Below are 27,079 nucleotides of genomic sequence, written 5' to 3'. Positions count from 1 at the left end.
AAGTGATCTGTTTGGTTAATTTATAATGATGACATTGAAAACTCAAGCTTGGTTTATATATCATATACATCAGTACTTTTTTTTTCAGCAGATTTTTCCATTTAAAAGTCTGTTGTATGCTGTTACAAGGTATTCTCCCCAGGCTGCCACCTTGCTATCAAAGATTACTGACATCTATACAAAATAAAGAACTTCCTTAAAGTATGCACTGGAGCTGTCAATAAGACATATGGATTTTTAACATAATATGATACTGGAGGTCAGTGACTTTGGTTTAGCCAGCACACAGTCTTAGACTATCATTTCAACTTTCTGTTGTACTGGTATTCCTTCGGTAGGTCACAGAAAGAGCAAGAAAATATATCTAGCTTTTCCCAGTAATAACAGGAGGCCATTTAACCGTTGCCTGTGCCATTACCATTTCAGAGGGTCTGGCAGAGATGCCTGAGACTTAATTAAACTCGGGAACAGATTATGGTTATATGTTTATTAAGGGATAGTTGGGTGAAAACTGGATATATACTTTTGAATATATATTTTACATATGGGGAACAGTTTGTCGGCATCCTGTAAGGTGTTAGTTGAAATAAAACTGTGACCAGAAAAGTACATGCCTGAAATGTTTCTAAGTAACTTTTAACCTCTGGTGTTTAACATGTTTCAGCTCCTTTGCAAAATTATCCAGTGAACCCATTCCATTTCCCCATTGTACTATTTTGCTTTTTCCACTTTTTGATATTAATTTCTTTTCCGGTCCTTGGGCTCACCATTGACTTTTCTTTTGACTTTCTTATGAAAGTTATGTTTGAATCTGTTTCCAATGCCCTTTCAGGTTGCAAATTCCAGATCACTAATTTGATGTGCTTAAAAAAAATCTCATCTTCCTCTTAATATACAAGCTGATGTTCATATATACATAGGACTGCCTTCTTGTCTGAGCTGGAACTTAGTTTATTGTCAATTGCTGGGACTGAGTTAAGTTTTCTTTTTTTCTGAAAAGTGGCTTTATTCATTATCTTACAACAGATGGTGGTAACAGCTTTATTTTACAGACAACAGGCACCCACAATTAATAAATATTATTTTAAAATCAAGGATACTGACTGGTTACCGTTCATTGTGGATGCAGGAGTATGACAGGGATTTATTAATTTATGGAAAATGTTACAAAATGGGACAGAATATAGTAACAACAAGCCATAAATTGTTACTTAGAATTCACAAGAACTTGTAATTTCCACAAAAAAATTATTAAACTAGGAAAAATGAACATTCAGGAAAGAGAAAAAAATGCGGGCACAAATACTATAAATCTCATTTGTCGATAACAATTGGTTACTTAAATGTCTGAAATTTAGAGTTGCTGGTTTTAAATTTAGGGTACTATACAAAACACTATAACCATTAGATTTATATCATATGTACAGTGTAACCCCTCACAGTTCAGATGTTGTAACACCAATAATTACAATAGGGTGCGTCTAATTGAGGTAAGCATTTCTAATTAATAGTATTTTGTAAGAAACAATGAGAACAAATGGAGGAGCCAAACTAAAGAAATAAGTATTTTAAAAAATGAAACATTCGAACCAGAAAAGGCAGATAATCTTTACAGATCTCAAACAGAATTGGAAAAATGATGAAGGAACACATGGTAAAAAGCAAAGTGTCTGTTTTTAGCACCTTCTCAAACATATTTATAAGACACTTAGATATCAGGAGCCAAAATGTTGATAAATTGTCCTTGATTTTGTTGTCTCTTTCGATTCACTCAATCTCAGGAGGAACTGGGCTTCGTTTCAAGTTATCTTCTTATTTTCTTATGTGATCACACTCTTCATGACTTTTTAGGAGACCCTGATTTTACTGCTGCAATAGCTCCCTGGCAGGCCGAGGTATCGCAGATTCCTGGTGTTCCCATAGCGCCATTTCTTCCAGGTCGTCCTGACTCTCCTGGAGGGCCTGGGTCTCCTTGTGCTCCGTCTCGCCCATTCTTACTAAGTCCCATGACTCCTGGGGGCCCTATAAATGAGAAATAGAGTCATTGAGATGTAAAGCAGGGAAACAGACCCTTCGATCCAACTCGTCCATGCCGACCAGATATCCCAACCCAATCTAGTCCCACCTGCCAGTACTCAGCCCATATCCCTCCAAACCCTTCCTATTCATATACCTATTCAGATGCCTTTTAAATGTTGCAATTGTACCAGCCTCCACCACTTCCACTGGCAGCCCATTCCATACACGTACCACCTTCTGCGTGAAAAGGTTGTCCTTTAGGTCTCTTTTATATCTTTCCCCTCTCACCCTAAACCTATGCCCTCTAGTTTTGGACTCCCCCACCCCAAGGAAAAGAGCTTGTCTATTTACCCTATCCATGCCCCTCATGATTTTATAAACCTTTATAGGGTCACCTCTCAGCCTCTGACGCTCCAGGGAAAACAGCCCCAGCCTATTCAGCCTGTCCCTATAGCTCAAATCCTCCAATCCTGGCAACATCCTTGTAAATCTTTTCTGAACCATTTCAAGTTTTACAACATCCTTTGGATAGGAAGAAAACCAGAATTGCATACAATTTTCCAAAAGTGGACTAACCAAGGTCCTGTACAGCTACAACATGACCTCCCAACTACTATACCCAATACTCTGACCAATAAAGGAAAGCATACCAAATGCCTTCTTCACTATCCTATCTACCTGTGACTCTACTTTCAAGGAGCTATGAATCTGTACTCCAAGGTCTCTTTGTTCAGCAACACTCCCTGGGACCTTACCATTAAGTGTATAAGTCCTGCTAAGATTTGCTTTCCCAAAATGCAGCATCTCGCATTTATCGAAATTAAACTCCATCTGCCACTCCTCAGCCCACTGGCCAATCTGATCAAGGTCCCGTTGTAATCCAAGGTAACCTTCGCTGTCCACTACACCTCCAATTTTGGTGTCATCTTCAAACTTACTAACTGTACCTCTTATGCTCACATCCAAATCATTTATTTAAATGATGAAAAGTAGAGGACCCAGCACCAATCCTTGTGGCACTCCACTGGTCACAGGCCTCCAGTCTGAAAAGCAATCCTCCACCACCGCCCTCTGTCTTGTACCTTTGAGCCAGTTCTGTATCCAAATGGCGAATTCTCCCTGTATTCCATGAGATCTAATGTGGATAACCAGTCTCCCATGGGGAACCTTGTCAAACGCCTTACTGAAGTCCATATAGATCACATCCACCATTCTGCCCTCATCAATCCTCTTTGTTACTTCTTCAAAAAACTAAATCAAATTTGTGAGACATGATTTCCCACGCACAAAGCCAAGTTGACTATCCCTAATCATTCCTTGCCTTTCCAAATACATGTATATCCTATTCCTCAGGATTCCCTCCAACCACCTACCCACCACCGATGTCAGGCTCACCAGTCTATAGTTCCCTGGCTTGTCCTTACCACCTTTCCAAATAGTGGCACCACATTAGCCAACCTCCTGTCTTCTGGCACCTCACCTGTGACTATTGATGATACAAACATCTCAGCAAGAGGCCCAGCAATCACGTCCCTAGCTTCCCACAGAGTTCTTGAGTACACCTGATCAGGTCTGGGGATTTATCCACTTTTATGTGTTTCAAGACATCCAACATTTCTTCATCTGTAATATGGACATTTTTGCAAGGTGTCACCATCTATTTGGAGAAAGTGAGGACTGCAGATGCTGGAGACCAGAGTTGAAAAGTGTGGTGCTGGAAAAACACAACGGACCAGGCAGCATCCGAGGAGCAGGAGAATCGACATTTTGGGCATAAGCCCTTTTTCAGGAATGAGGCTGGTGTGCCAAGCGGGTTGAGATAAAAGGTAGGGGGGAGGAAATTTGGGGGAGGGGCGCTGGGAATACGATAGCTGGAAGGAGGTGAGGGTGAGGATGATAGGCCAGAGAGGGGGTGGGGGTGGAGAGGTTGGGAAGAAGATTGTAGGTCAAGAAGGCAGTGCTGAATCTGGGGGTTGGGACTGAGATAAGGTGGAGGGAGGGGAAATGAGGAAGCTGGAGAAATCTACATTCATCCCATGTAGTTGGAGGGTTCCTAGGTGGAAGATGAGGCACTCTTCCTCCAGGTGTTGTGTGGCCAGGGTTTGGCGATGGAGGAGGCCAAGGACCTGCATGTCCTTGGCGGAGTGGGAGGGGGAGTTAAAGTGTTCAGCCACGGGGCGGTTGGGTTGGTTGGTTGTCCCAGAGGTGTTACCTGAAACATTCCGCAAGTAGGCGGGCTGTCTCCCCAATGTAGAAGAGACACATTGGGTGCAGCGGATACAGTAAATGATGTGTATGGAGGTGCAGGTGAATTTGCAACGGATATGGAAGGATCCATTGGGGCCTTGGAGGGAGGTGAGGGGGGAGGTGTGGGTGCAAGTTTTGCACTTCTTGCGGTTGCAGGGGAAGGTGCCGGGATTGGAGGTTGGGTTGGTGGGGGGTGTGGACCTGACAAGGGAGTCACGGAGGGAGTCATCTCTCCAGAACGCTGATAGGGGTGGGGAGGGAAATATATCCCTGGTGGTGGGTTCTGTTTGGAGGTGACGGAAATGACGACAGATGATACGATGTATCCGGAGGTTGGTGGGGTGGAAGGTGAGGACCAGTGGGGTTCTGTCCTGGTGGCGATTGGAGGGGCGGGGTTCAAGGGTGAAGGTGTGGGAAGTGGAGGAGATGCGGTGGAGAGCATCGTTGACCACATCGGAGGGGAAATTGCGGTCTTTGAAGAAGGAGGCCATTTGGGTTGTTCGGTAGTGGAATTGGTCCTCCTGGGAGCAGATGTGGCGGAGGCAAAGGAATTGGGAATATGGGATGGCATTTTTATAGGGGGCAGGGTGGGAGGAGGTGTAAGCTAGATAACGGTGGGAGTCGGTCGATTTGTAGTAAATGTCTGTGTTAAGTCGGTCACCCGAGATAGAAATGGAGAGGTGTAGGAAGGGGAGGGAGGAGTCTGAGATGGTCCAGGTAAATTTGAGGTCAGGGTGGAAGGTGTTAGTAAAGTGGATGAACTGTTCAACCTCCTTGTAGGAGCATGAGGTAGCGCCAATGCAATCATTGATGTAGTGGACGAAAAGGTGGGGGATGGTGCGGAAGGTGGACTGTTCCACATATCCTATGAAGAGGCAGGCATAGCTGGGGCCCATGTGGGTGCCCATGGCTACTCCTTTGGTTTGGAGGAAGTGGGATGATTGGAAGGAGAAGTTGTTAAGAGTGAGGATCAGTTCTGTCAGTCGAAGGAGGGTGTCAGTTGAAGGGTACTGGTTGGGTCGGTGGGATAGGAAGAAGCAGAGGGCTTGGAGGCCTTCATGATGGCAGATGGAAGTGTATAGGGACTGGATGTCCATCGTGAAGATAAGGCGTTGGGAGCCAGGGAAGCGAAAATCATGGAGGAGGTGGAGTGCGTCGGTGGTGTCCTGAACGTAGGTGGGGGCTCTTGTATTTACTGTATCCACTGCACCCGATGTGGTCTCCTCTACATTGGGGAGATAGGCCGCCTACTTGCAGAACGTTTCAGGGAACACCTCTGGGACACCTGAACCAACCAACCCAACCGCCCCGTAGCTGAACACTTTAACTCCCCCTCCCACTCCGCCAAGGACATGCAGGTCCTTGGCCTCCTCCATCGTCAGACCCTGGCCACACGATGCCTGGAGGAAGAGCGCCTCATCTTCTGCCTAGGAACCCTCCAACCACACGGGATGAATGTAGATTTCTCCAGCTTCCTCATTTCCCCTCCCTCCACCTTATCTCAGTCCCAACCCCCAGATTCAGCACCGCCCTCTTGACCTGCAATCTTCTTCCCGACCTCTCCGCCCCCACCCCCTCTCCGGCCTATCACCCTCACCCTCACCTCCTTCTAGCTATTGTATTCCCAGCGCCCCTCCCCCAAATTCCCTCCCCCCTACCTTTTATCTCAGCCCGCTTGGCACACCAGCCTCATTCCTGAAAAAGGGCTTATGCCCGAAACATTGATTCTCCTGCTCCTCGGATGCTGCCTGGCCTGTCACCATCTATTTCCCTACATTTTATATCTTTCATGTCCTTTTCCACAGAAAACACCAATGCTTGTTTAGTATCTCCCCTATCTCCTGTGGTTCCACAGGCTGCCTTGCTGATCTTTGAGGGGCCCTATTCTCTCCATAGTTACCCTTTTGTCCTTAATGTATTTGTAAAATCCCTTTGAATTCTCCTTAACTCTATCTGCCAAAGCTATCTCATGTCCCCTTTTTGCCCTCCTGATTTCCCTCTTAAATATACTCCTACTGCCTTTATACTCTTCTAAGGATTCACTCAATCTATCCTGTCTATACCTGACATATGCTTCCTTCTTTTTCTTAACCAAATCCTCAATTTCTTTAGTCATCCAACATTCCCTATACCTACCAGCCTTCCCTTTCATGCTAAAGGGAATATACTGTCTCTGGACTCACGTTGTCTCATTTCTGAAGGCTTCCCATTTTCCAGCCGTCCCTTTACCTGTGAACATCTGCCCCAAATCAGCTTTCAAAAGTTCTTGCCTAATACTGTCAAAATTGGCCTTTCTCCAATTTAGAATTTCAAGTTTTAGATTTGGTGTATCCTTTTCCATCACTATTTTAAATCTAATAGAATTATGGTCGCTGGCCCCAAAGTGCTCCCCACTGACACCTCAGTCACCTGCCCTGCCTTATTTCCCAAGAGTAGGTCAAGTTTTGCACCTTCTCTAGTAGGTACATCCACATACTGAATCAGTAAATTTTCTTGTCCATACTTAACAAATTCCTCTCCATCTAAACCTTTAACACTATGGCAGTCCCAGTTGATGTTTGGGAAGTTAAAATCCCCTATCATAACCACCCTATTATTCTTACAGATAACTAAGATCTCTTTATAAATTTATTTCTCAACTTCCCTCTGACTCTTAGGGGGTCTATAATACAATCCCAATAAGGTGATCATGCCTTTCTTATTTCTCAGTTCCACCCAAATAACATCCCTAGATATATATCCATGATTCTGGATTAGTGGTGCTGGAAGAGCACATCAGTTCAAGGAGCTTCGAAATCAACGTTTCGGGCAAAAGCCCTTCATCAGGAATTATTCCTGATGAAGGGCTTTTGCCCGAAACATCGATTTCGAAGCTCCTTGGATGCTGCCTGAACTGCTGTGCTCTTCCAGCACCACTAATCCAGAATCTGGTTTCCAGCATCTGCAGTCATTGTTTTTACCATATATCCATGAATATCCTCCCTCAGTACAGCTGTAATGCTATCCCTTTTCAAAAATGCCACTCCCTCTCCTCTCTTGCCTCCCTTTCTATCCTTCCTGTAGCATTTGTATCCTGGAACATTAAGCTGCCAGTCCTGTCCATTCCTGAGCCATGTTTCTGTAATCTCATTCACATGTTCCTACCCATGCCCTGAGTTCATCTGCCTTCCCTGTTAGGCCTTTTGCATTGAAATAAATGCGGTTTAATTTATCAGTTCTCTGCTTTGTCCCTGCCTGCCCGACTGTTTGACTCTTGTACACAAAGTTACAGAGAATGGAATTGTGTCAATTAACAGGCTAGAGGGACCTTCATATTCAGACTTACAAGGTGAGAAGATAGCAATGCAAAGCAATAATAACATCAATACAGTTCCTAAAGCCCCAAAACAATTCATGCAGACACAACTATTCCCAGACTGCTATAGGAGATGAGGGAAGAAAGTATAGGGACTCAGACCCAAGTTTTTAATTCCTCCCTGGCTGTGGCAATGGGGTGGGGCAGTTGGGAAGTGGTGCCAGAGGACTGGAGGACAGCTAATGTGGATCCACTTTTCAAGAAGGTAAATTTATGGGTGGCATGGTGGCTCAGTGGTTAGCACTGCTGCCTCACAGCACCAGGGACCTGGGTTCAATTCCAGCTGTGGGCAACTGTATGTGTGGAGTTTGCACATTCTCCCTGTGTCTGCGTGGGTTTCCTCTGGGTGCTCCTGTTTCCTCCCACAGTACAAAGATGTGCAGGTTAGGTGAATTGGATATGCTAAGTTGCCCGTAGTGTTCAGGGATGTGTAGGTTGGGTGCATTAATAAGGGGAAGTGTAGGGTAATGGGTTTGGGTGGGATACTCTTTGGAGGGTCTGTATGGATTTGTTGGGCCGAAGGGCCTGTTTCCACACTGTAGGAATTCTAATTCTAACCAAACAAAACATGGACACACTAGCTGAAAGTGATGATTTTTTAAGGACTATCTTTGAAAAAAGCAGAAAAGATGGTAAAGAGAAGGGATTTGTGGAGAGATTCCAAGGTTTGCTAACCAGGCAGTTCTGGACAGGGTAATCATTGATGCACAAGTCAAAGGTACAGTGTCCTCAGAAATGTTTGTAAAGCTGGAAAACAATAAAGAGATGGGCTGGGGGTGGGGTGGGCGGTCACCATTAAAGAATAAAAATACAAGCATGTGAATTCAGCTTTGAGGTACTGAGTGACAGGAGGCCAGTTAAAGTATGTGAGGTGGGGGCAGAGATTGGTGGCGAAAAGTGAGCAGCATATTGTGTCGGATAGGATTTAAGCAGCAGAGTTTACCTTCTTGAAAAGTGGAACCACGTTAGCTGTCTTCCAATCTTCTAGCACCATCCCCCATCCCCATAACCAAGGATGAATTAAAAACTTGGGTCAGAGTCCCTATAATTTCCTCCCTCACCTCCCACAGCAGTCTGGGAAACAATTCATTTGGACCTGGAGATTGGTCCACTTTTATGCCTGCCAAAACCTACAATTCCATTTCACCTCCTCTAACAAACTGCCCAAGAAGCTCATAGTCATCAACTTCCCTAAAATTATAAAATGATTTCTCCTTCTTTCTCCAGCATGATGACAGATGGAAAATATTTGTTTAACATGCTATCAAAGTCATCCAACTCCATGAAGAGATTGCCCCTTTGGTTCCTAATAGGCCCTCTGTTTTGCTGGTTTCTCTTCCCCTTAATACACTTACAAAATATTTTGGGATTCTCCCAAATCTTTCCCATCAGTATTCTTATTGTACAACTTCTTTATTCTCTTAATTGCTTTCTTAAATTCTCGTCTGCACCTTCTATATTCCACTAGGGCGTCAGTTGATTTGATCCTTTTGTATTTATTAAAAGCCTCCCTTTTCCTTCTTATGCAGTCTTGAATATTTACTAGACATCCAGGGTTCTCTGTTACTCTTACATTTCACCCAAACAGAACATCATTCGCACACGTTTCAGATCCAACCTCAAGCTGGGCATGTTACTTTTCTTTCTGACACAGTGTTTTCCATTGTGTTTCAAACATTTCTTTGGCTTTGCATTTGGACACTGATTCTCCTTTTGTCTCAATGAACATTACACTTCTTCCCAGGCACTTGTTTCCTGCAGTTTCTTTGTTGCCATCGGAGATGGAAACCAATGAAAGCTTTGGATCCTGAGCAAAATCTCTTTGTTTTGTACACCAATAACAGTTTTGTTTCTTATTTGATTATTTTAGAGATCAATCATTATACATTCTCACTTAGCTCCCCAGATCCACTGACTTGACTGTATCTCAACATTAGTTCATAGTCATAGAGATGTACAGCACAGAAACAGACCCTTCAGTGCAACTCGTCCATGCCAACCAGATACCCTAATCTAATCTAGTCCCATTTGCCAGCACTTGGCCCACATCCCTCTAAACTCTTCCTATTCATCTACCCATCCAGATGCCTTTTAAATGCTGTAATTGTACCAGCCTCCACCACTTCATTCCACTCACATACCACCCTCTGTGTGAAAAAGTTGCCCCTTAGGTCACTTTTATATCTTTCCCCTCTCACCCTAAACCTATGCCCTCTAGTTCTGGACTCCACCACCCCAGGGAAAAGACCTTGCCTATTTATCCTATCTATGCCCCTCATGATTTTATAAATCTCTATAAAACTTCCTCTCAGCCTCCAACGCTCCAGGGAAAACAGTCCCATCCTGTTCAGCCTCTCCCTACAGCTCAAATCCTCTAGCCCTAGCAACATCTTTGTAAATCTTTTCTGAACCCTTTCAAGTTTCACGAAATCCTTCCAATAGGAAGGAGACCAGAATTCAACTGTTCAAAAATACAGCATTCATAGAAATGGTGGGGCATTCCAATACACCCATTCCATCTAACTTTCTTAAGTTTCATTGATCTGTTCCACAGAAACTCCTGCCAAGAAGATCAATATTAATTTTACCCTGAAGATTAACATGTACCATATTTTCCATATTTTGCTGCCTACACTTAAGCATTTGTGTGTTGTTTTATGAGAAATACTGTAATCAGATTCAATTAAAACCTTTGATAAATGAATTGTTTGACAGAGGACCTAGTAACATTTGACAAATGTTAAAGGATCATTATTCCAGGTGCTTCATCACCAGTTGTTTAATTCTCGTTCCTGGCAAAGAGATTCAGGGGAGTAATTCCAGAGCTCAGGTTCCAGGCAGCTGTCAGTGGTGCAAAGAAAACACTAGGAAAGCACAAGAGGCCAGTTTTGGAGGATCACAGAGATCTTACAAGGTTATAGGGCTGGAAAACATTGCCGAGTTAGGCATAAACGTTTATCTAAACTTCCAAATAAAAGTAATAACTTGCATAGTTCACAACACAGTAAAAACTCAATTTTAAAATTATTCTGCAGCAGAATGATCAGTTTACGAATATGTTCTTTGATGCAAAGTACAAAACAGTTAGTGATTTTAAAAAGCACAGAGTCTTAGCATAAACTCGTCTGTATTGCAGGATTACAGGTTTGTAAACGAAGTATGTCTAGTATTTGGCAGCATACCTGCTGGCCCTTGAGGTCCTACTAAGCCACCAAGAGATTTCCCGATAACTCCCTTGTCTCCCTTTACACCATGGTCACCTTGAGTTTAAAAAAAAGTAAGATCCAGGGTGAACACTTCATTATTCAATAGAGCTCTCAAGTGTAACATACATTTATAACAGCTTTCTGAAATATATGTTCTTCATTTTAATACTCATATGTCATGAAGAGATATATCACTTTCGATAAACTGATCTTTAGCAACAGGTCTGCTCAATCTCTGTTAACTTCCTTTTCAATATACTATGCACATAATGTGAACTAGATAATGATTTTCAGTCTGACGTTATTGAACAATTTGTCACAGATCTATTTTAGGCCAAACTGATTTTGAAATAATTACCTTTTGCTCCCTCCGTACTACAGTGGAAGTGGATGAAGTGCTGCAGGGTGCATTGTTCGAGATCATGCTCAATGCTTGTTTAAAGTCAACCACCAGAGGGTGCAATTCCAGTGGAATACTTCATGGTTTCTATTGAAACTGAGCATTGAGCAGGCTGGGGTTCTGTTCTCTAGAAAAGAGAAGTCTTTAAACTTATAAAGGGATTTAATAAGGCAGACATAGAGGATTGTTTCTAGAGGAGACCAGAATTGGAGGTTATAAATATAGAAAAATTCCAAAATGGAATTCCTGGCTTTCACACAGAGGCGTTGAAGTGAATGCCATAGATGCACTTAAGTCTGAGGGAGAAAGAAATAGAAGGAGAAAGTAATAGGATGGGATGATGTGGAGTTGCAGGACACTCAAGAGCATAGACTCAAGCACGGACTAGGGCTGAATGTGCACTACCACCAAGTCAACGATGACACCTACTATGTCACGCGCAGGTTGTATTTAGAAGCTTTTTGGGACTGAGTCAGCTTCAAGGTGAAGTGTCTGATGAGGAAAGTTTCCAGCCAGATCAACTCTGAATTGTATTACATTGTAGTTGGTTGCCACATGAGGTGGTGCACTAGGGCACTAGGTGTTCAACTTAGCGAACTGTGGAAACTTGTAGACCTGTCATTAGAACACTCTCACCCAAGCTCCATGGAATCTTGCAATGCGCAACCCAATGCTCTTGCTAATCTATCCAAGAGTATTTTTGCTTTTGTTATAAACTCAATAAAAGGAAGTGAAAGCAGCAATCATCATCAGTTTGAACAGGAATCCTCTGGCTGCCAGAAAGGGAGATAAAATAAAATGTTTTATGATTTGAAGGGATGTTGAAACAACAGAAACCTTCAAAGACAAATTGGATAAATGCTTGAATAGAAAATAATATAGTTAGATGGGGAAAGGGCAGAGTAGAGGAATGAATTCAATAGCTCAACTGAAGAGCTAACACAGACACAATGGGCAGAATGGTCTTCTTTTTGTGTGCAAATTGAAAACCTTATTGGCATCAGCTCAAGCAACCAAACCTAGAGGCAGCTTTCATGGATTCCTAAAGCTGGATTCATCCAGAATGAATCTCTCTTCATGACACATAACATAGCAAAATCTTTCCTGATCCTTTGATGTAGCCTTAACAACTCAGTGGCATGAAGTGTGGACACTAAATGCTGATAGAAAACATTACATCACCTTTGATGCAATCGGCCATCAACACAATCAGTCACATAGTATTTGGATGCATCTTGACTACCTTCAAGCTTAATGGGGACAATGGGCCTCAATTCTTCACTTCTTCCAAACAGTCTCAGAATTTCACATCTGGGCCATTGGATGTGGGAAGCAGTTAGCTTGAGTAAGTTTGATATCCACCCTCTACTTCCACCACTGGGGAAATAGTAAGCCACTTGATCCTCTCCATGGAATTTCCACCCCCTATAGCCTTTGCCACCAATAGAATGGCAAGATTCTGAAGGGTCTTGATAGAGTAGGCATAGAGTGTTGTCCTTGGCTGGGGAATCTAGAACTTGGGAACACTCAGAAGATGAACACTTTGAGATGGAATATTTCTTCATTTAAAGTGTCATGAGTCTTTGAAATTCTTCAACACAGAGGATTATCAGTGCTCCAGTATTGAATGCATTTAAAGTTGAGATAGACAGACCCTCAGTGTCTCAGGGAGTTAAGGAATGTGGGGATTGGGTATGAAAGTAGTATTGAAGCTGAAGATCAATCATCATTGCATTGAATGGGATAGCAGGGCTGAGGGGGCCAAATGGCCTACTCCTACTCCTGTTTCTCATTGTCTTACAAGAGCAAAGTCATGGAATCACAATCACCACAAGGTCCCTTCTGATTTGAACATATACCACTGGTCATTCAAATCTTGGAAATTTATATCCAGAATTCCTTACCCAATATTGTTTGGGAGCACCACTCCTACAAGAATGGCAGTAGTTCAAGATGAAGGTTCACACCACTTTCTCGAGGTGGTAAGGGATTGGAAACTCTGGCCTTGCCAATGAAATGCCCACATCCCAAAAGCAAACTTAAAACAGCAATTGTAGCCCCTTAGCCATATCATTTTTTATGTTTTAAATGATGCACATGAAGGTTCAGCATATGCTAGGGTAGTCTAATTGGCGATGGGTCAAATCCTGTATCAAGTTAAACCTCCAAAGTCAGCCTTACCTCGTGGGCCTGTGTCACCAAGTTCTCCAGATGGTCCAGTCAATCCTGGTGGACCTCGTCTGCCTGGATGGCCAACTCCGCCCTTTGGCCCTGGTGGACCTGGAGGACCAGGGGGGCCACGTCTTCCTATCATTCCAGGGGCCATTGGCCTTCTCAGATTATTAGCTAACAATGCAATCTGATCTAGAAGGAGAAATAAACCACAAGAAAATTCAACGTGCTTAAATTAAACTTTCATTCTGGTCAGAAGTTTAAGCTAAGTTCTTGTTATTGTATGATTTCAGATGTTGCTACATGTCTGGTATCTTTCAGTATTTGGACACCACTTCTGTTACAATGCAAACCAGAAGAACTTGGATTAATACAACACCTTGGCAAGAGTGAGGACTGCAGATGCTGGAAACCAGAGTTTACATCAGAGTGTTGCTGGAAAAGCACAGCAGGTCAGGCAGCATCCAAGGAGCAGGAAAATCAATGTTTCGGGCAAAAGCCTGCTGAAAGACTTTTGCCCGAAACGTCAATTTTCCTGCTCCTCAGATGCTGCCTGACCTGCTGCGCTTTTCCAGCATCACTCTGATCTTAATACAATACATTTCAGAGCCTCAGAATATCCACAATGCTTTGCAGCCAATGTGGTCAAATCACTATTCTGGTACCTTTCTTCCCAATTCAGTAACATCCACTGCCCAGCAATGAGATGACTAACCCTGATTAACTTGTTCCTGGTGGTGTTCATTGAGAGTTAAATATTGGTCATGGCACCCAGGCAACTGGCCTGCTTTCCTTCGAAAGCGCATGACCTATTTCACATTTACCTGTCAGGGAAGATGGGGCATCAGTTTAGCAAAAAAGCTGGTTTCTCTGATAGCTCTTTTAGTACTGCACTGTAATGGTTACCTGGGCCATTTCATGTTCCTGACTCCATTCCCATCAGGTGCTTCGGTTAAACTGGAATCACTGGGTCAAAGATCAAGGTTGGACACCACCAACATGAGGAAGAGTGGGAGAGACAATTAGATTCAAGGGTATTAAGGTTAGACTTAATAGAATGTCGGAAGAATGAGAACTGAGAAAGGCAAGGAGGCCCAGTTTTAAAGTCCTGGCAAATAACATACTATGTTAGGAGATGATAAACCAATCCTTGACCTCAGCATGTAACATCTACTGTGCAATACAATATATTTCACCTTACAAGAGAGGAACATTTCAGAGGAGGACAGCAGTTTCAATAACACCGAGAGATTATATATACACTTAATCCTAAATTCTGTGGGAGAAATGTTGAGGGGTTACCCTAGATATGAGCATTACTTTTGGGTCTTGACTAACCTCAGGCTTTTAAGGTTGAAGGAAGGTAGGACAAGCAAAGCAAGTTCCTCTTGGAACCAGGAGCAACCAGGGATGTGAGATTTCATTACCTCGTATCAGATTAAATTGTGCTACACAAGAATTTAATTCAGTGGTACAAGACTCTAAATTATATTCATTTTTTTGAATTGAATTCAACATTTTTGTAAAATAAATTTGGCAAAAAAAACATTTTTAGCTCTATTTCGAAACCAAAATCGATACCTTAGGTTTCTGATTGATTTAATTTTGAAATCCTAAATATTGAAGAATAGTTTCACAAAAGCTTCAAGAGGCATAAATTTTGAAATTTACCTATGCACTGACATAGATTTTATAATATATAATCATTTTCAAGATAGCAACATTAAGAATGAAGATAAATAAATAATATTTTCTTCAGTTTTTAATCATCAGTGTGTTCTGAGACAAATTAGACATGGAAAATAACAGATACACATTTTGATGCTGTTCTTTCTCCTATGCACAATATTAAACCGTGCATGGAACACAAGTAAACATTCTCCACATACCATATAGAATCATACAGCATGGAGACAGACCCTTTGGTTCAAACAGTCCACGCTGAACACAATCCCAAACTAAACTAGTCCCACCTGCCTTATCTTGGCCCTTATCCCTCCAAACCTTTCCTGTTCATGTACTTATCCAAGTGTCTATTAAATGTCGTAATTGTACCCACATCCACAACTTCTTCAGAAAGTTCATTCCACGTGCAAACCACACTGTGTAAAATAATTGCCCCTCATGTCTTCTTTAAAACTCTCTCTTCTCACTTTAAGAATGTGTTTGCTAGTCTTTAAATCCCCCATCCTGGGGAAAAGACACCTACTATTTAACCCCTAATGATTTTATAAACCTCTATCAGGTCACCTCTCAAGCTCTTACCCTCCAGTGAAAAAAGTCCCAGCCTAATCAGCCTTTCTTTATAACTCAAACCCTTTTTACCTGCAACATCCTGTAAATCCCTGCAAGCACATGTGTAAACATCTTGAAGGGAATGTTAATTGTGTATCTTAGTCATGATTTCAGGCACAGCTGATTGCCTCTGCATTTCCTGTTGTAAATTGGTGACATTCACAGTGCATTTTTGTCCAGTTGACAGGCATGGTGAAGTTGCAAGTGGAGTACCTTTGGCTCCTAGGGACTCCAGCCAATCAGAAGTTTAAGCTTTTACAGTTGGGTTACAGCACATTAACATGTCATTCGGCTGACCAGACTCATGCTGGTGATAGAGGCACACAGAGGCCCCATCCCATTCCCAAAATGGTATACAATGTGGTGAGCATTTGTAATCTTCCTCCAAACTCTGTCACCAAATAATATATAAACAAGAAATAGCTTTGACAACTGACTATGGGTAATGTAATCAGAACATTGGTGATAGAGGCAGGAATAGGTCCTCTCAGCCCTGTTGATCTTCTACAACAGCTCTATACATGGGCATTGATTTGAATAGGCCAACCTTCCTCCTGTTCTGGTAGAATGACTCTCTGACTTTCCTGGTCAATCCCCTAAACTGCAGTTACCTTTAGAGTCCAAATTACAATTATCTCAGTATTGAATAGACTTAGTGACTGAACACCCACTGATCTCTAAAGGGAACCATTCTGAAGATTCTGGATGCTTGATAAGAAAGAGAAAGTTACCTTCTTTTACAACACAGGGAAACCCCTCTGTACCTTAGTTAATGCAATCCATCTCATTACTGTTGCTATCCTAGTCACAATGTACAGAATCAGGAACTCAGTGTCCACTGCTAACAGCTCATGCACAACTAAACTGGAGATTGTAGAGATTGTAACAAGGTCAACCAGGTGTACGTTATATGAGTTCCCCAATACTGAACAGCCTGGACAGAATAAATGTTGGGAAGATGTTTCCATTGGCAGGAGAGACTAGGTCCCGAGGGTACAGCCTTAGAGTAAAGGGAAGACCCTTTTAGAATGGAGATAAGGAGAAACTTCTTCAGCCAGAGAGTGGTGAATCGATGGAATTCATTACCATAGAAACCAGGTGGTGGAGGCCAGGTCTTAGAGGAGCAAGAATTAATCAAGAATAGTCAGCATGGCTTTGTCAGGGAGAGATTAGGTCTAACAAACTTGATTTGAATTTTTTTGAGGAGGTGACTAGGTCTGATTATGAAAGGCATAGATAGGGCCAATGGGAATAAACCTTTCCCCTCAGCAGTGAGTTTCAGGTATGGGGCAGGATGAAGAGCTTATGCTTGAAACATCAATTCTCCTGCTCCTCTGATGCTACCTGACCAGTTGTGCTTTTCCAGCACCACGCTCTCAACTACATTTAAGTGGAATCTAGACAAGTATTTAAGGGAGAAGGTCACAACAATATATTTAGTTCTGGAATGATAGGAGGTTGCTTGAGTAAAACATGAAGACTCCCCTGCACTTGTTGGGCTGAATGGCCTGCTTCTTTGTTACACATTCCATCTGATCTTATGCACCTCTTCTGACCACCTTTCAGGAAGTTCTTCCTAGGTTATAACAACTCAGTACATAAAGTATTTTCTCCTCATGTCACCTTTGGTTATTTTTAAAAAATACCTGTGATCTGTTACCAACCTTTCTCCCACTGGAAATAGCTGTTCTTATTTGCTCTATCACAGTATTGCAAAAAGGTCTAATTTGTGGAACTCTGTCAAACTCCTTCTGAAAGTCTATATGTGCAACACCAACCTCATTATCCTCAACAATATTTCGATCAAAGGAGAGTCTGTCTATTCATAGAGTCATAGAACAGTACAGTACAGTTTGAGGCCCTTGGGCCAATTGCATCCAAGCTAATTATCAACTGCCTACATACTATAATTCTATTTCTCATCACTTGGCCCATAGCATACAAGGCTATGATGTTTTAAGTGTTCATCTAAATACTTTTTAAAAGTTGTAATGATTCCCACATCCACCACCCTTTCAGGCACTGAGTTCCAGAGAGCCACCTAATAAAATAACGTACCCTCAGATCCCCTCTAAGTCTCCTGCCCCCTACCTGAAACCCACTACTGAGGGGAAAGGTTTATTCCCATTGACCCTATCTATGCCTTTCGTAATCAGACCTAGTTATCTCCTCAAAAAAAGCTCAAATCAGGTTTGTTCGACATGATCTCTCCCTAACAAAGCCATGCTGATGATTCTTGATTAATCCTTGCTCCACTAATTGAAAATAAATTGTCTCTCAGAATACAGAATTTTTTGTTTTCCTATCACTAATGTTAGACTCACTAGTCTATTGTACCCTGCTTTATCCTTACCAACCTTCTTGAATAAAGATACTAAGTTAACTGTCTTTCAATCCTCTGGCAGCTTTCCCATGTGCATAGACGATTTGAAGTTATATTATGGTTTTCTAGGTGCACTGATAAAATTTCCTTGGTAGCATATTTGATAGATTTCAGCATTTTCCCAATAGCTAACTTACTTTCCTGAATTAGTGGTGTTACGTTTGCAATGTTTCAGTTCACTGGGACCATTGCAGAAGTAAGAGAATTTAGTAAAATCATAACCAGTACTTCCACCAGCTCTGGTGTTGTAGTGAGGACTTGGGGTAAAATAGGGAGCATATTCCATCCATAAACTCCTACTTGCCCACATATAATGGCAAAACCCTTCGTTCACATATCATGTGTAATTACAGCTTCCTGCCAGTGGGGACACTAGAATGCCTCCCTTGGCAGGAGTATGGAATGAGTGTAACTTATCACAAAGCCATTCGAACTATTGTAATATTTCTATTATATTGGAACATTTTTATAGGACAAGCAAGTAGATGTAAGAGTTTTGAAACAGATATGCAGAAAGGTAACAAATCCTTCTCTTTAAAATCTTACACGTGTTCTCTGAAATAACTTGAAAGAAGATGGTATCCCATTACTAAGTCACCTTTTATTTATACATGGCTAGTCCATGACACTGATCCAGCTCCCTCAGGGCCAGCTCTCAGACTGTCAGGATGTCTGACACTTCTGTTTATATATGTCAGCCATGGCTCCCTAACTGGACCAGATTAATAGCCCCAATCACAAGATCATAAGATACTGGGACAGAAATTAAGCTATTTGGCCCATCGAATCCGCTCCACCATTCAATCATGGCTAATAAGATTTTTCAATCCCATTATCGCAATTTCTCCCCGTAACCATTGATCCTCTTGACAATCAAGAACCTATTTATCTCTGTTTTAAATATATTCAATGAACTGGCCTCCACAGGCTTCTTTGGCAGATTCACCATTGTCTGGCACCACACTCTTGACTCTGATCTCCAGCATCTGCACTCCTCACTTTCTCCATTTAAATGTAACTGTGCTATCCCCTTCAACCACTTGCTGTGGCAGCAAGATCCACATTCTCACCGTTCAATTCTTGCCTCAGGCAACTGACTGTGTGGAGTTTGCACGTTCTCCCCGTGTCTGCGTGGGTTTCCTCCGGGTGCTCCGGTTTCCTCCCACAGTCCAAAGATGTGCAGGTCAGGTGAATTGGCCATGCTAAATTGCCCGTAGTGTTAGGTAAGGGGTAAATGTAGGGGTATGGGTGGGTTGCGCTTCGGCGGGTCGGTGTGGACTTGTTGGGCCGAAGGGCCTGTTTCCACACTGTAATGTAATGTAATGTAATGTAATCTAATTTAATCTAAATCCTTTTGTTATGAAGGTGTAGAAGTGTACTGTACCCTTAAGAGAGTGAAGGACTTAGAGAGGCACACTGAGTGCTGGAGAATTTACAATGTAACATTTGGTCCAGCGGCTGCCCAGATACAAAAACAAATTCTAATTCAGCCAATCAGTTTAAATTATACCCCAAAAAATACCAAGCTCCAATCAAATTTTAATTTAGTATATTGACAGTATTAAAAGCCAATGACACAATCTGATGCTTTGGGGGTATTAGATCAGGGAAAATTGAACAGTTGAGAGAGAACTGCCAAGCCACCAGCATGTACAGACTGCCCAAACCACAGCTCTCTTAAAGGTACCATTATCTATCAGTGACCTGTGAAACAGACATCCCAAAGAAGAAGAAAATCTACAGAGGAAGATACAAAGGGAAGATTTAACAGCTGCCTGGTTTTGAAATTTGAATTTTTGGTAAATCTTAATTGAGGGTTTTATCGGGCTAGTATTGTAGAAGGGAAAGTAAAAGGTAGGTATTGTAGAAGGAGTTATAGATTGTTGTTAGTTAATTATTCTCTGTTATACTTTAAGAAATAAAGTTGTTACTTTTTACTGTACTGCCTCTCAAATTTTGACAGATTACTGTACGGGATAAATCCTTTCTGTGTTGTTGGTTTCAATTAAGCAGGTGGGTTTACCCCATGTCATAACACTTTGCATGAAGAAGTTTCTTCTGAATTCCCTTTTAGGTTTCTTTGTGACTACCATAACTGACAAAGGTAATTGCTGAATGCTTGAAGGTACATGTTTACAGGACTTTGATAAAGAATAGAGGGTAAGACTATTTGGATATTTTTTCCAAAGAGCTGGTCCAAAAGCATGATCAACCAAATAGCCTCCTTCTATGCAGTATAATTTCTAAGCACATGGTCTCATGAAGGGGAAATTGCATTTGCTTGACAAATCAGAGTGGTACTAATCAGAAGGGGTCAGCATAAAGATAATGGTCTGTTGGGCATCTATCAAGGCTGTTACCATAAGGGTCGATAAAGGAGAAATTGTAGGTGTGGTACATTTGGATTTTTACAAAGCATTTAATGAGGAGCCACATAAAACGTTATGACACAAAATTATGACTTGTGCACTTAAGACCAATACATGAATGTGAGTAAAGAATAAACGGTCAAAATCAGACAGTAGAGATTGTTGCAAAATTGGGTAGAGTAATTGTAGATTGGGAGGCAGAAAGTTAGAATTTGGTGTTTGTAAAATTGTAAAAGCATTGCATAGTCCCTCTAAAAGATGGCATTTTCTTCTGCACTTAGAGATTAAAATACATGTCTGTGAACAGCAGTTTGAATTAGCCAGTACACAGAGAGCCCAAACTGAAACATTTGTATTAAAAGGTTGTACAGTTAGCAGGCCAAGCAGTAGTTTTTACTAAGATATCAGGTTTTGAATTTAGCCAATCAAAGCGAACCAGGCATTTAAATATAAAATAAAAACTATTCCAGTTAAATCTGATGGTTTTGACAATATAGGACCAATCCTATATAAGATATACTAATATGTCATCATGGGAATAAAAGAAGGGGCAATTGGATAAAGACCCCTTGCTAACAGCCCTCAGTTCCCGAGAGAGAAATTGGTTCTCACAGTCATCTTTGTATCTAAAAATAACGGTACCAACGTTACAAAAAGGCATTCCTGACAAAAGAAACAACGGAAGAAGGCACAGAACATTCTGGAAAACACGTAACCCAACTATCATTTCGAGAGACTAGGTTCTATTTTTGTTATATGAGTGGGACATATATTTACTGGAGCAGCATGCCATTAGAATCTTGTTTTATTCAGAAATTGTTAGGAGTTAGAAGGGATTTATTTGGTTTGTTAATTGCTCTGTTAATAATTAACTATTAATTAGCAAAATAAATTATTACCTGTGCATTTTAAAGTGAGTGTCAGGAATTTATTTTAGTTCGCCCCTAGAAGGTTGTTGAAAATCAGGTTACAGCACTTTTCATCTGCTTTTTCCAGGTTATAGGGTGAGGTGCTCCTCTTTGAGAGTTTTTGTTATAGTTCTCATAGGGAGGTCAACCTCCACTTTATAACGAAATAGATGTGCCATTTTCAGACTATTAATACTGGGATCCCACAAAGACTAATGCTGGGGCTTCAACTAGTTGCAATCTATATTAATGTCTTAGATGAAGTGGCTCAGTGTAATGGATCCAAGTTGGTTGACCAGACAAAACTATTTGGGACTACAGGCTTTGAAGAAGGCACAGAAAATGCAAAGAGTTATAAATAGGTGAAGTGAGCAGGCAAGAAGGTGGCAGATAGACTATAATGTGACAAAATATGAGGCTATTCACTTTGGTAGGAACAATTGAAAAACAGAATATATTTTAACTGGGGAGAAAGTATTTAACATAGGTGTTTTCAGGGATTTGGATGTCTTAGTACAAGGAACACAGAAAATTAGCATATAGGTACAATAAACTATTAGAAAGGTAAATATTACATTGGTCTTTATTGTGAGAGGATTGGAGAAATTCTTGCAGGAATTGCTTAGTGCTTTAGCCAGGGTATTCCTGGACTATCAGGTTCAGATTTGGTCTCCTTGACTAAGAAGTACTTACCTTAAACAAAGTTAAAAATCACACCACACCAGGTTATAGTCCAACAGGTTTAATTGGAAGCACACTAGCTTTCGGAGCGACGCTCCTTCATCAGGTGATAATGGAGGGCTCAATCCTAACACAGAATTTATAGCAAGAATTTACAGTGTGATGTAACTGAAATTATACATTGAAAAATTGATTGCCTGTTAAGCCTTTCATCTGATAGGATACAGTGATAGTTTCACTTCTTTCATGTGTAAATCACAAAACCTTTTTTAAAAAAGGTTGCATTCTCGGGTTAGCTGTTAACAATGGTGCTAGCTAGACAATATGTTGAAGGTGTTGGCCCCCTGTGTTCTCTGTCTATGACCTGATGTTTAGATTGATTCTAATCTAAAAAGTGAGATAACGGAGTTTTACATAAATTCTTGCAGGAATTGCTTAGTGCTTTAGCCAGGGTATTCCTCAACTAACAGATTCAGATTTGGTCTCCTTGACTAAGAAGTACTTACCTTAAAGAAAGTTAAAAATCACACAACACCAAAACTGCATGAATTTATGTAAAACTCTGTTATCTCACTTTTTAGATTAGAATCAATCTAAACATCATGGCATAGACAGAGAACACAGGGGGCCAACACCTTCAACATATTGTCTAGCTAGCACCATTGTTAACAGTTAATCCGAGAATGTAACTTTTTTAATGATTTTAAGGTTTTGTGATTTACACATGAAAGAAATGAAACTATCACTGTATTCTAACAAATGAAAGGCTTAACAGATAATCAATTTTTCAATGTATAATTTCAGTTATATCACACTGTAAATTCTTGCTATAAATTCTGTATTAGGATTGAGCCCTCCATTATCACAAGATGTGGAGATGCCGGTGTTGGACTGGGGTGTACAAAGTTAAAAATCACACAACACCAGGTTATAGTTCAACAGGTTTAATTGGAAGCATTCTCAAGTACTTTAACAAGTGGTGTCATGTTGGCCCAGATACACACACCCTCTCACACACACTCATAATCACTCCCCCCACCCCACCACACACACACACACACTTGTACACATACTCATATAAATTTGTGTGGTGTATTTATTCTTGCAGAATTACATTTTACTTTGTTCAAAAACTGCATGAATCCATGTCACATTCAGTAAATCTGTTATTTAGATTAGAATCAGTCTGACCATTGTGGTAAAGACAGCCTCACAGGGAGCTAACACCATCAACACCTTATCTAGGCAACCATGACACCAATTGTTAAAGTGCACTTGAGAATGTAACTTTTTAAAAACGGTTTGTGATTTACATATGAAAGAACTGAAACCAACATGGTCATTCTAAAAGATGAGAGACTCACAAAATCTTAACATTTGCCTGTACCTGTGTTTTTGTTTTTGCCACTGTTTACCTATTATTTACGATCTATGCTACTTAACTCTGTGATCTGCCTGTATTGCTCACAAGACAAAGCTTTTCACTGTGCCTCGGTACACGTGTCAATAAATTCAATTCAATTCAAATGCAAGCGTGATCCTATCAATTAGCGGAGGAAACTCAAGTCCTATGTTGTATTCCAACTTTTGCCTTTTGTCTTGACATCATGGAAAACCATACCGAGAAAGAAATCAGTCGGGCAGAGATCGATTTCATCCCCATTGTATTACAATAAGTGTTTCAATGCAATTACTCATCTGATGACTAAGCTGATTCATAAACTTAAATTTAAGGTATTCACACCTTTATATATTACAAATAACATGGAATTTACAGGACCCATACAGGCCATTCATTTGTCCTGTGATACCATTTATTCCCTATTCAAATGTCCTCCCAGTTTATTCTATCTCACACTATAAATTACATTCCATATTCCAATGTATATTTAGCTCACTATTGACTTCAACTACTCCACATTGTAATAAGTTCCACACTTTAACCAGTCTCCAAGTAAAGAGGATTCTCTCACTGTTAAGAAAATGTGTTACCTCACTAAGTGTGAACTTATATTCATTTTACAATCCGGGGGTGGGGGAGATAACACTGCTTTCAGTGAAGCTGACTAATGTACCATAACTGAGTGTGGAATGATGAATATTCCTTATGCAAGGTTAATTAATTAATTAATTGAACCAAATGGCCAACTCCTGATAAAGGGTAGTCAGAATTGAAATGTAAACTCTGTTTCTTTCTTCACGGATGGTGCAAGCTCTGCTGAACCTCTCTAGCACTTTCTGATTTTGTTTCAGATTTCCAGCATTCACAGTTCTTTGGCTTATTTGAGTGGCCAATTGCTTCTCCTGTTTTCTACATTTCCATGTTTCCTTATCACAAACTCACCACTGATCAGGCTGTGACAGAGTTCCCGGATCTGTTGCTCACTTGCAAGTTTTCCCTGTAGATGAGTGAGAAAAAAGCATATCACTTGATGAACATAAATCTGGAAAAGAGAACTAAGGAGTGTTATGGACCAGGCCAGACCTCCTCAAAACAATTCAAGAAAGTAGCCCAGCCCCTAACTCGGTTCGGGTGTTTTAAGTCGGTGGAACGTGAATATTCCAGGAGGGATGCAGCTCACCCAATCACTTCGTTTTAAACAAAACAGAATTTATTTACAAGATTGAAACACACAAGAGAACAGAATACTGAATAACTTAACCTACTCGAAAACCCAACAGATTTAATGATGCTATTCCCAATACTTGCAACAATCCCCATAAACACTCCTTGGCACAAAAGGTAAAATCAAACCCAGGGTCTGACAGGTGAGAAGTCAGAGACAGGGAGGGTCAGCATGGTCCTGCTTCTCTCGGGTCCAGCAGCTTCACAACTGACTGCCTGCTTTCAGTGAACAGCCAGACCAAACCAAACCAGAGAAAAGCTGAGCTAGGAGAACTGGCCGCTCCCCTTTCATTGTACAAGTGTTTCTTTTCAACTTTAAAGCCATTTTCCTGAGGCAGTATCTGTTAACCATAATCAAATTGGCCTTAAAACCCTTCAACTCAGATTATAAAACAAGATGCTCCTCTTTGGGTTTTTGGTTTTAGTTCTCAGAGAGCGACTAACCTCCACTTTATAATGAAATAAATGTGTCATTTTCAGGCTATTAATACAGTACTGGGATGCCACAAAGATTAATGCTGGGGCTTCAGCTCATTGCAATCTATATTAATGTCTTAGATGAAGCGGCTCAGTGTAATTGATCCAAGTTGGTTGACCAGACAAAACTATTTGGGACTACAGGCTTTGAGGAAGACACAGAAAATGCAAAGAGTTATAAATAGGTGAAGTGAGCAGGCAAGAAGGTGGCAGATAGACTATAATGTGACAAAATATGAGGCTATTCACTTTGGTACAAAGAATTGAAAAATAAGATATATTTTAGCTAGGAAGAAAGTATTTAATATAGGTGTTGACAGGGATTTGCTTGGCTCGGTACAAGGAATACAGAAAATTAGCATACAGGTACATCAAACTATTAGAAAGGTAAATATTACATTGGTCTTTATTGTGAGAGGATTGGAGAAATTCTTACAGCAATTGATTAGATTAGATTACTTACAGTGTGGAAACAGGCCCTTCGGCCCAACAAGTCCACACCACCCTGCTGAAGCACAACCCACCCATTCCCCTACATTTACCCCTTACCTAACACTACGGGCAATTTAGCATGGCCAATTCACCTGACCCACACATCTTTGGACTGTGGGAGGAAACCGGAGCACCCGGAGGAAACCCACGCAGACGCAGGGAGAATGTGCAAGCTCCACACAGTCAGTCGCCTGAGGCGGGAATTGAACCTGGGTCTCTGGCGCTGTGAGGCAGCAGTGCTAACCACTGTGCCACCCACAAATTGCTTAGTGCTTTAGCCAGGGTATTCCTGGACTATCAGGTTCAGACTTGGTCTCCTTCAGGAAGGTGTACCTTCCTTAAACAATACAAGGTTATGCACCTAGTTCTGAGCTCTCCAGCCAGGAAACAACCCCTCAGATTTTACCCTGTCAAGTTTTTTCAGAATCTATAGGACCCAATAAGATCCCCCCTCATTCTCAGAAACTCCAGCAAGTCTGGATTGATTGTATATGATATGCCCTCACAGCACAGCCTTCCTGCCTAAGAATCAGTTCAGTGAACTTTTTTGGAGTTTGTGTCTTTTACGCCTCTGAAAAAAGTCAAGGACACCATAACATGTTAAAGGAGCAGCATCATCAAAGGAGGAATATGGAGTCATACACACCACCAACTTAGATTGGCTCAGGGTGAAATGAACATCTGGTAAATAAGGATAAAGTCTCCATAGTCTTACCAGACCATAGCGCTATTCTTTCATTAGAGAGAGGGGATTGATGGTGATGTAACCAAAGGAGGTCACCATGCCTCAGGCGAGGGGAGAGGTTGAGGAGAAGAGTCCTTCATGGTACCCTCGGTCACTGTGAAAAGTGAACCCATGCTGTTGTTGTCACTCTGCATCACAAACCAGCCAAATGAGCTAACTGACCTCCCATGTAAAAGTAATTTAATAATACAGACATCCATTTTATCATTCTGGCATATTATTAATTTACTCTGTATGTTACAGGGTTTAAATCAAGCTACTACGATGCTGCTGTCCCTCGATCACCTGTTGTCAGATTAATACAAATTAAGAAGCATCAAAGGGAAGATTTCTAACCCAATTTGGAGAGACGTTTTCAGGGTTAGCTTGATAATAACCAGGGAAAAGTGTCAATATCAACAAACACAAAAAATCATCCCAGTTTTAAGAGACCACTTAAATTCAGTTGGGATGCAGTTTCAGAATCTTCTGGGATAGGAGATTGACAAGATGATGAATTTAGAATTAATGGGCTGAGAACAAGCTGCCTGATGTTGTTTACAATGTGTTCCTGAGATTGTTCCAGTAAAATTACTGGCCATTAAACTACAGTGCAGCTTGGGCTAGTGGGGGGAGGTGATTTTAAACAGGGAATTGTTATATTATGAACTGCACTGCCTGAAAGTATGCTGGAAGTAGGTTTAATAATAACTTTTATAAATGAA

At 41.2% G+C, this 27,079-nt stretch overlaps 1 protein-coding gene across 1 annotated transcript in view; it reads right to left on the bottom strand.

Moving 5' to 3' along the window:
- Nucleotides 1-472: 472 nt before the first annotated feature.
- Nucleotides 473-27,079, bottom strand: part of col9a3 (collagen, type IX, alpha 3) — a 284,757-nt gene continuing 258,150 nt past the window's right edge. The window contains exons 29-32 of the mRNA XM_072556160.1: nucleotides 24,380-24,434; nucleotides 13,409-13,591; nucleotides 10,804-10,881; nucleotides 473-2,022 (exon numbers count right to left, since the gene is read on the bottom strand). Coding sequence (XP_072412261.1) covers nucleotides 1,838-2,022; nucleotides 10,804-10,881; nucleotides 13,409-13,591; nucleotides 24,380-24,434 — 501 coding nt within the window. The 3' untranslated portion in view covers nucleotides 473-1,837. The remainder of the gene's footprint in view (nucleotides 2,023-10,803; nucleotides 10,882-13,408; nucleotides 13,592-24,379; nucleotides 24,435-27,079) is intronic.

Source organism: Chiloscyllium punctatum, chromosome 37, assembly GCF_047496795.1.
Source record: "Chiloscyllium punctatum isolate Juve2018m chromosome 37, sChiPun1.3, whole genome shotgun sequence".
Lineage (NCBI taxonomy): Eukaryota > Metazoa > Chordata > Chondrichthyes > Orectolobiformes > Hemiscylliidae > Chiloscyllium > Chiloscyllium punctatum.
The sequence above is the reverse complement of the archived record's forward strand: the minus strand, read 5'-3'. Positions and strand labels throughout refer to the sequence as shown.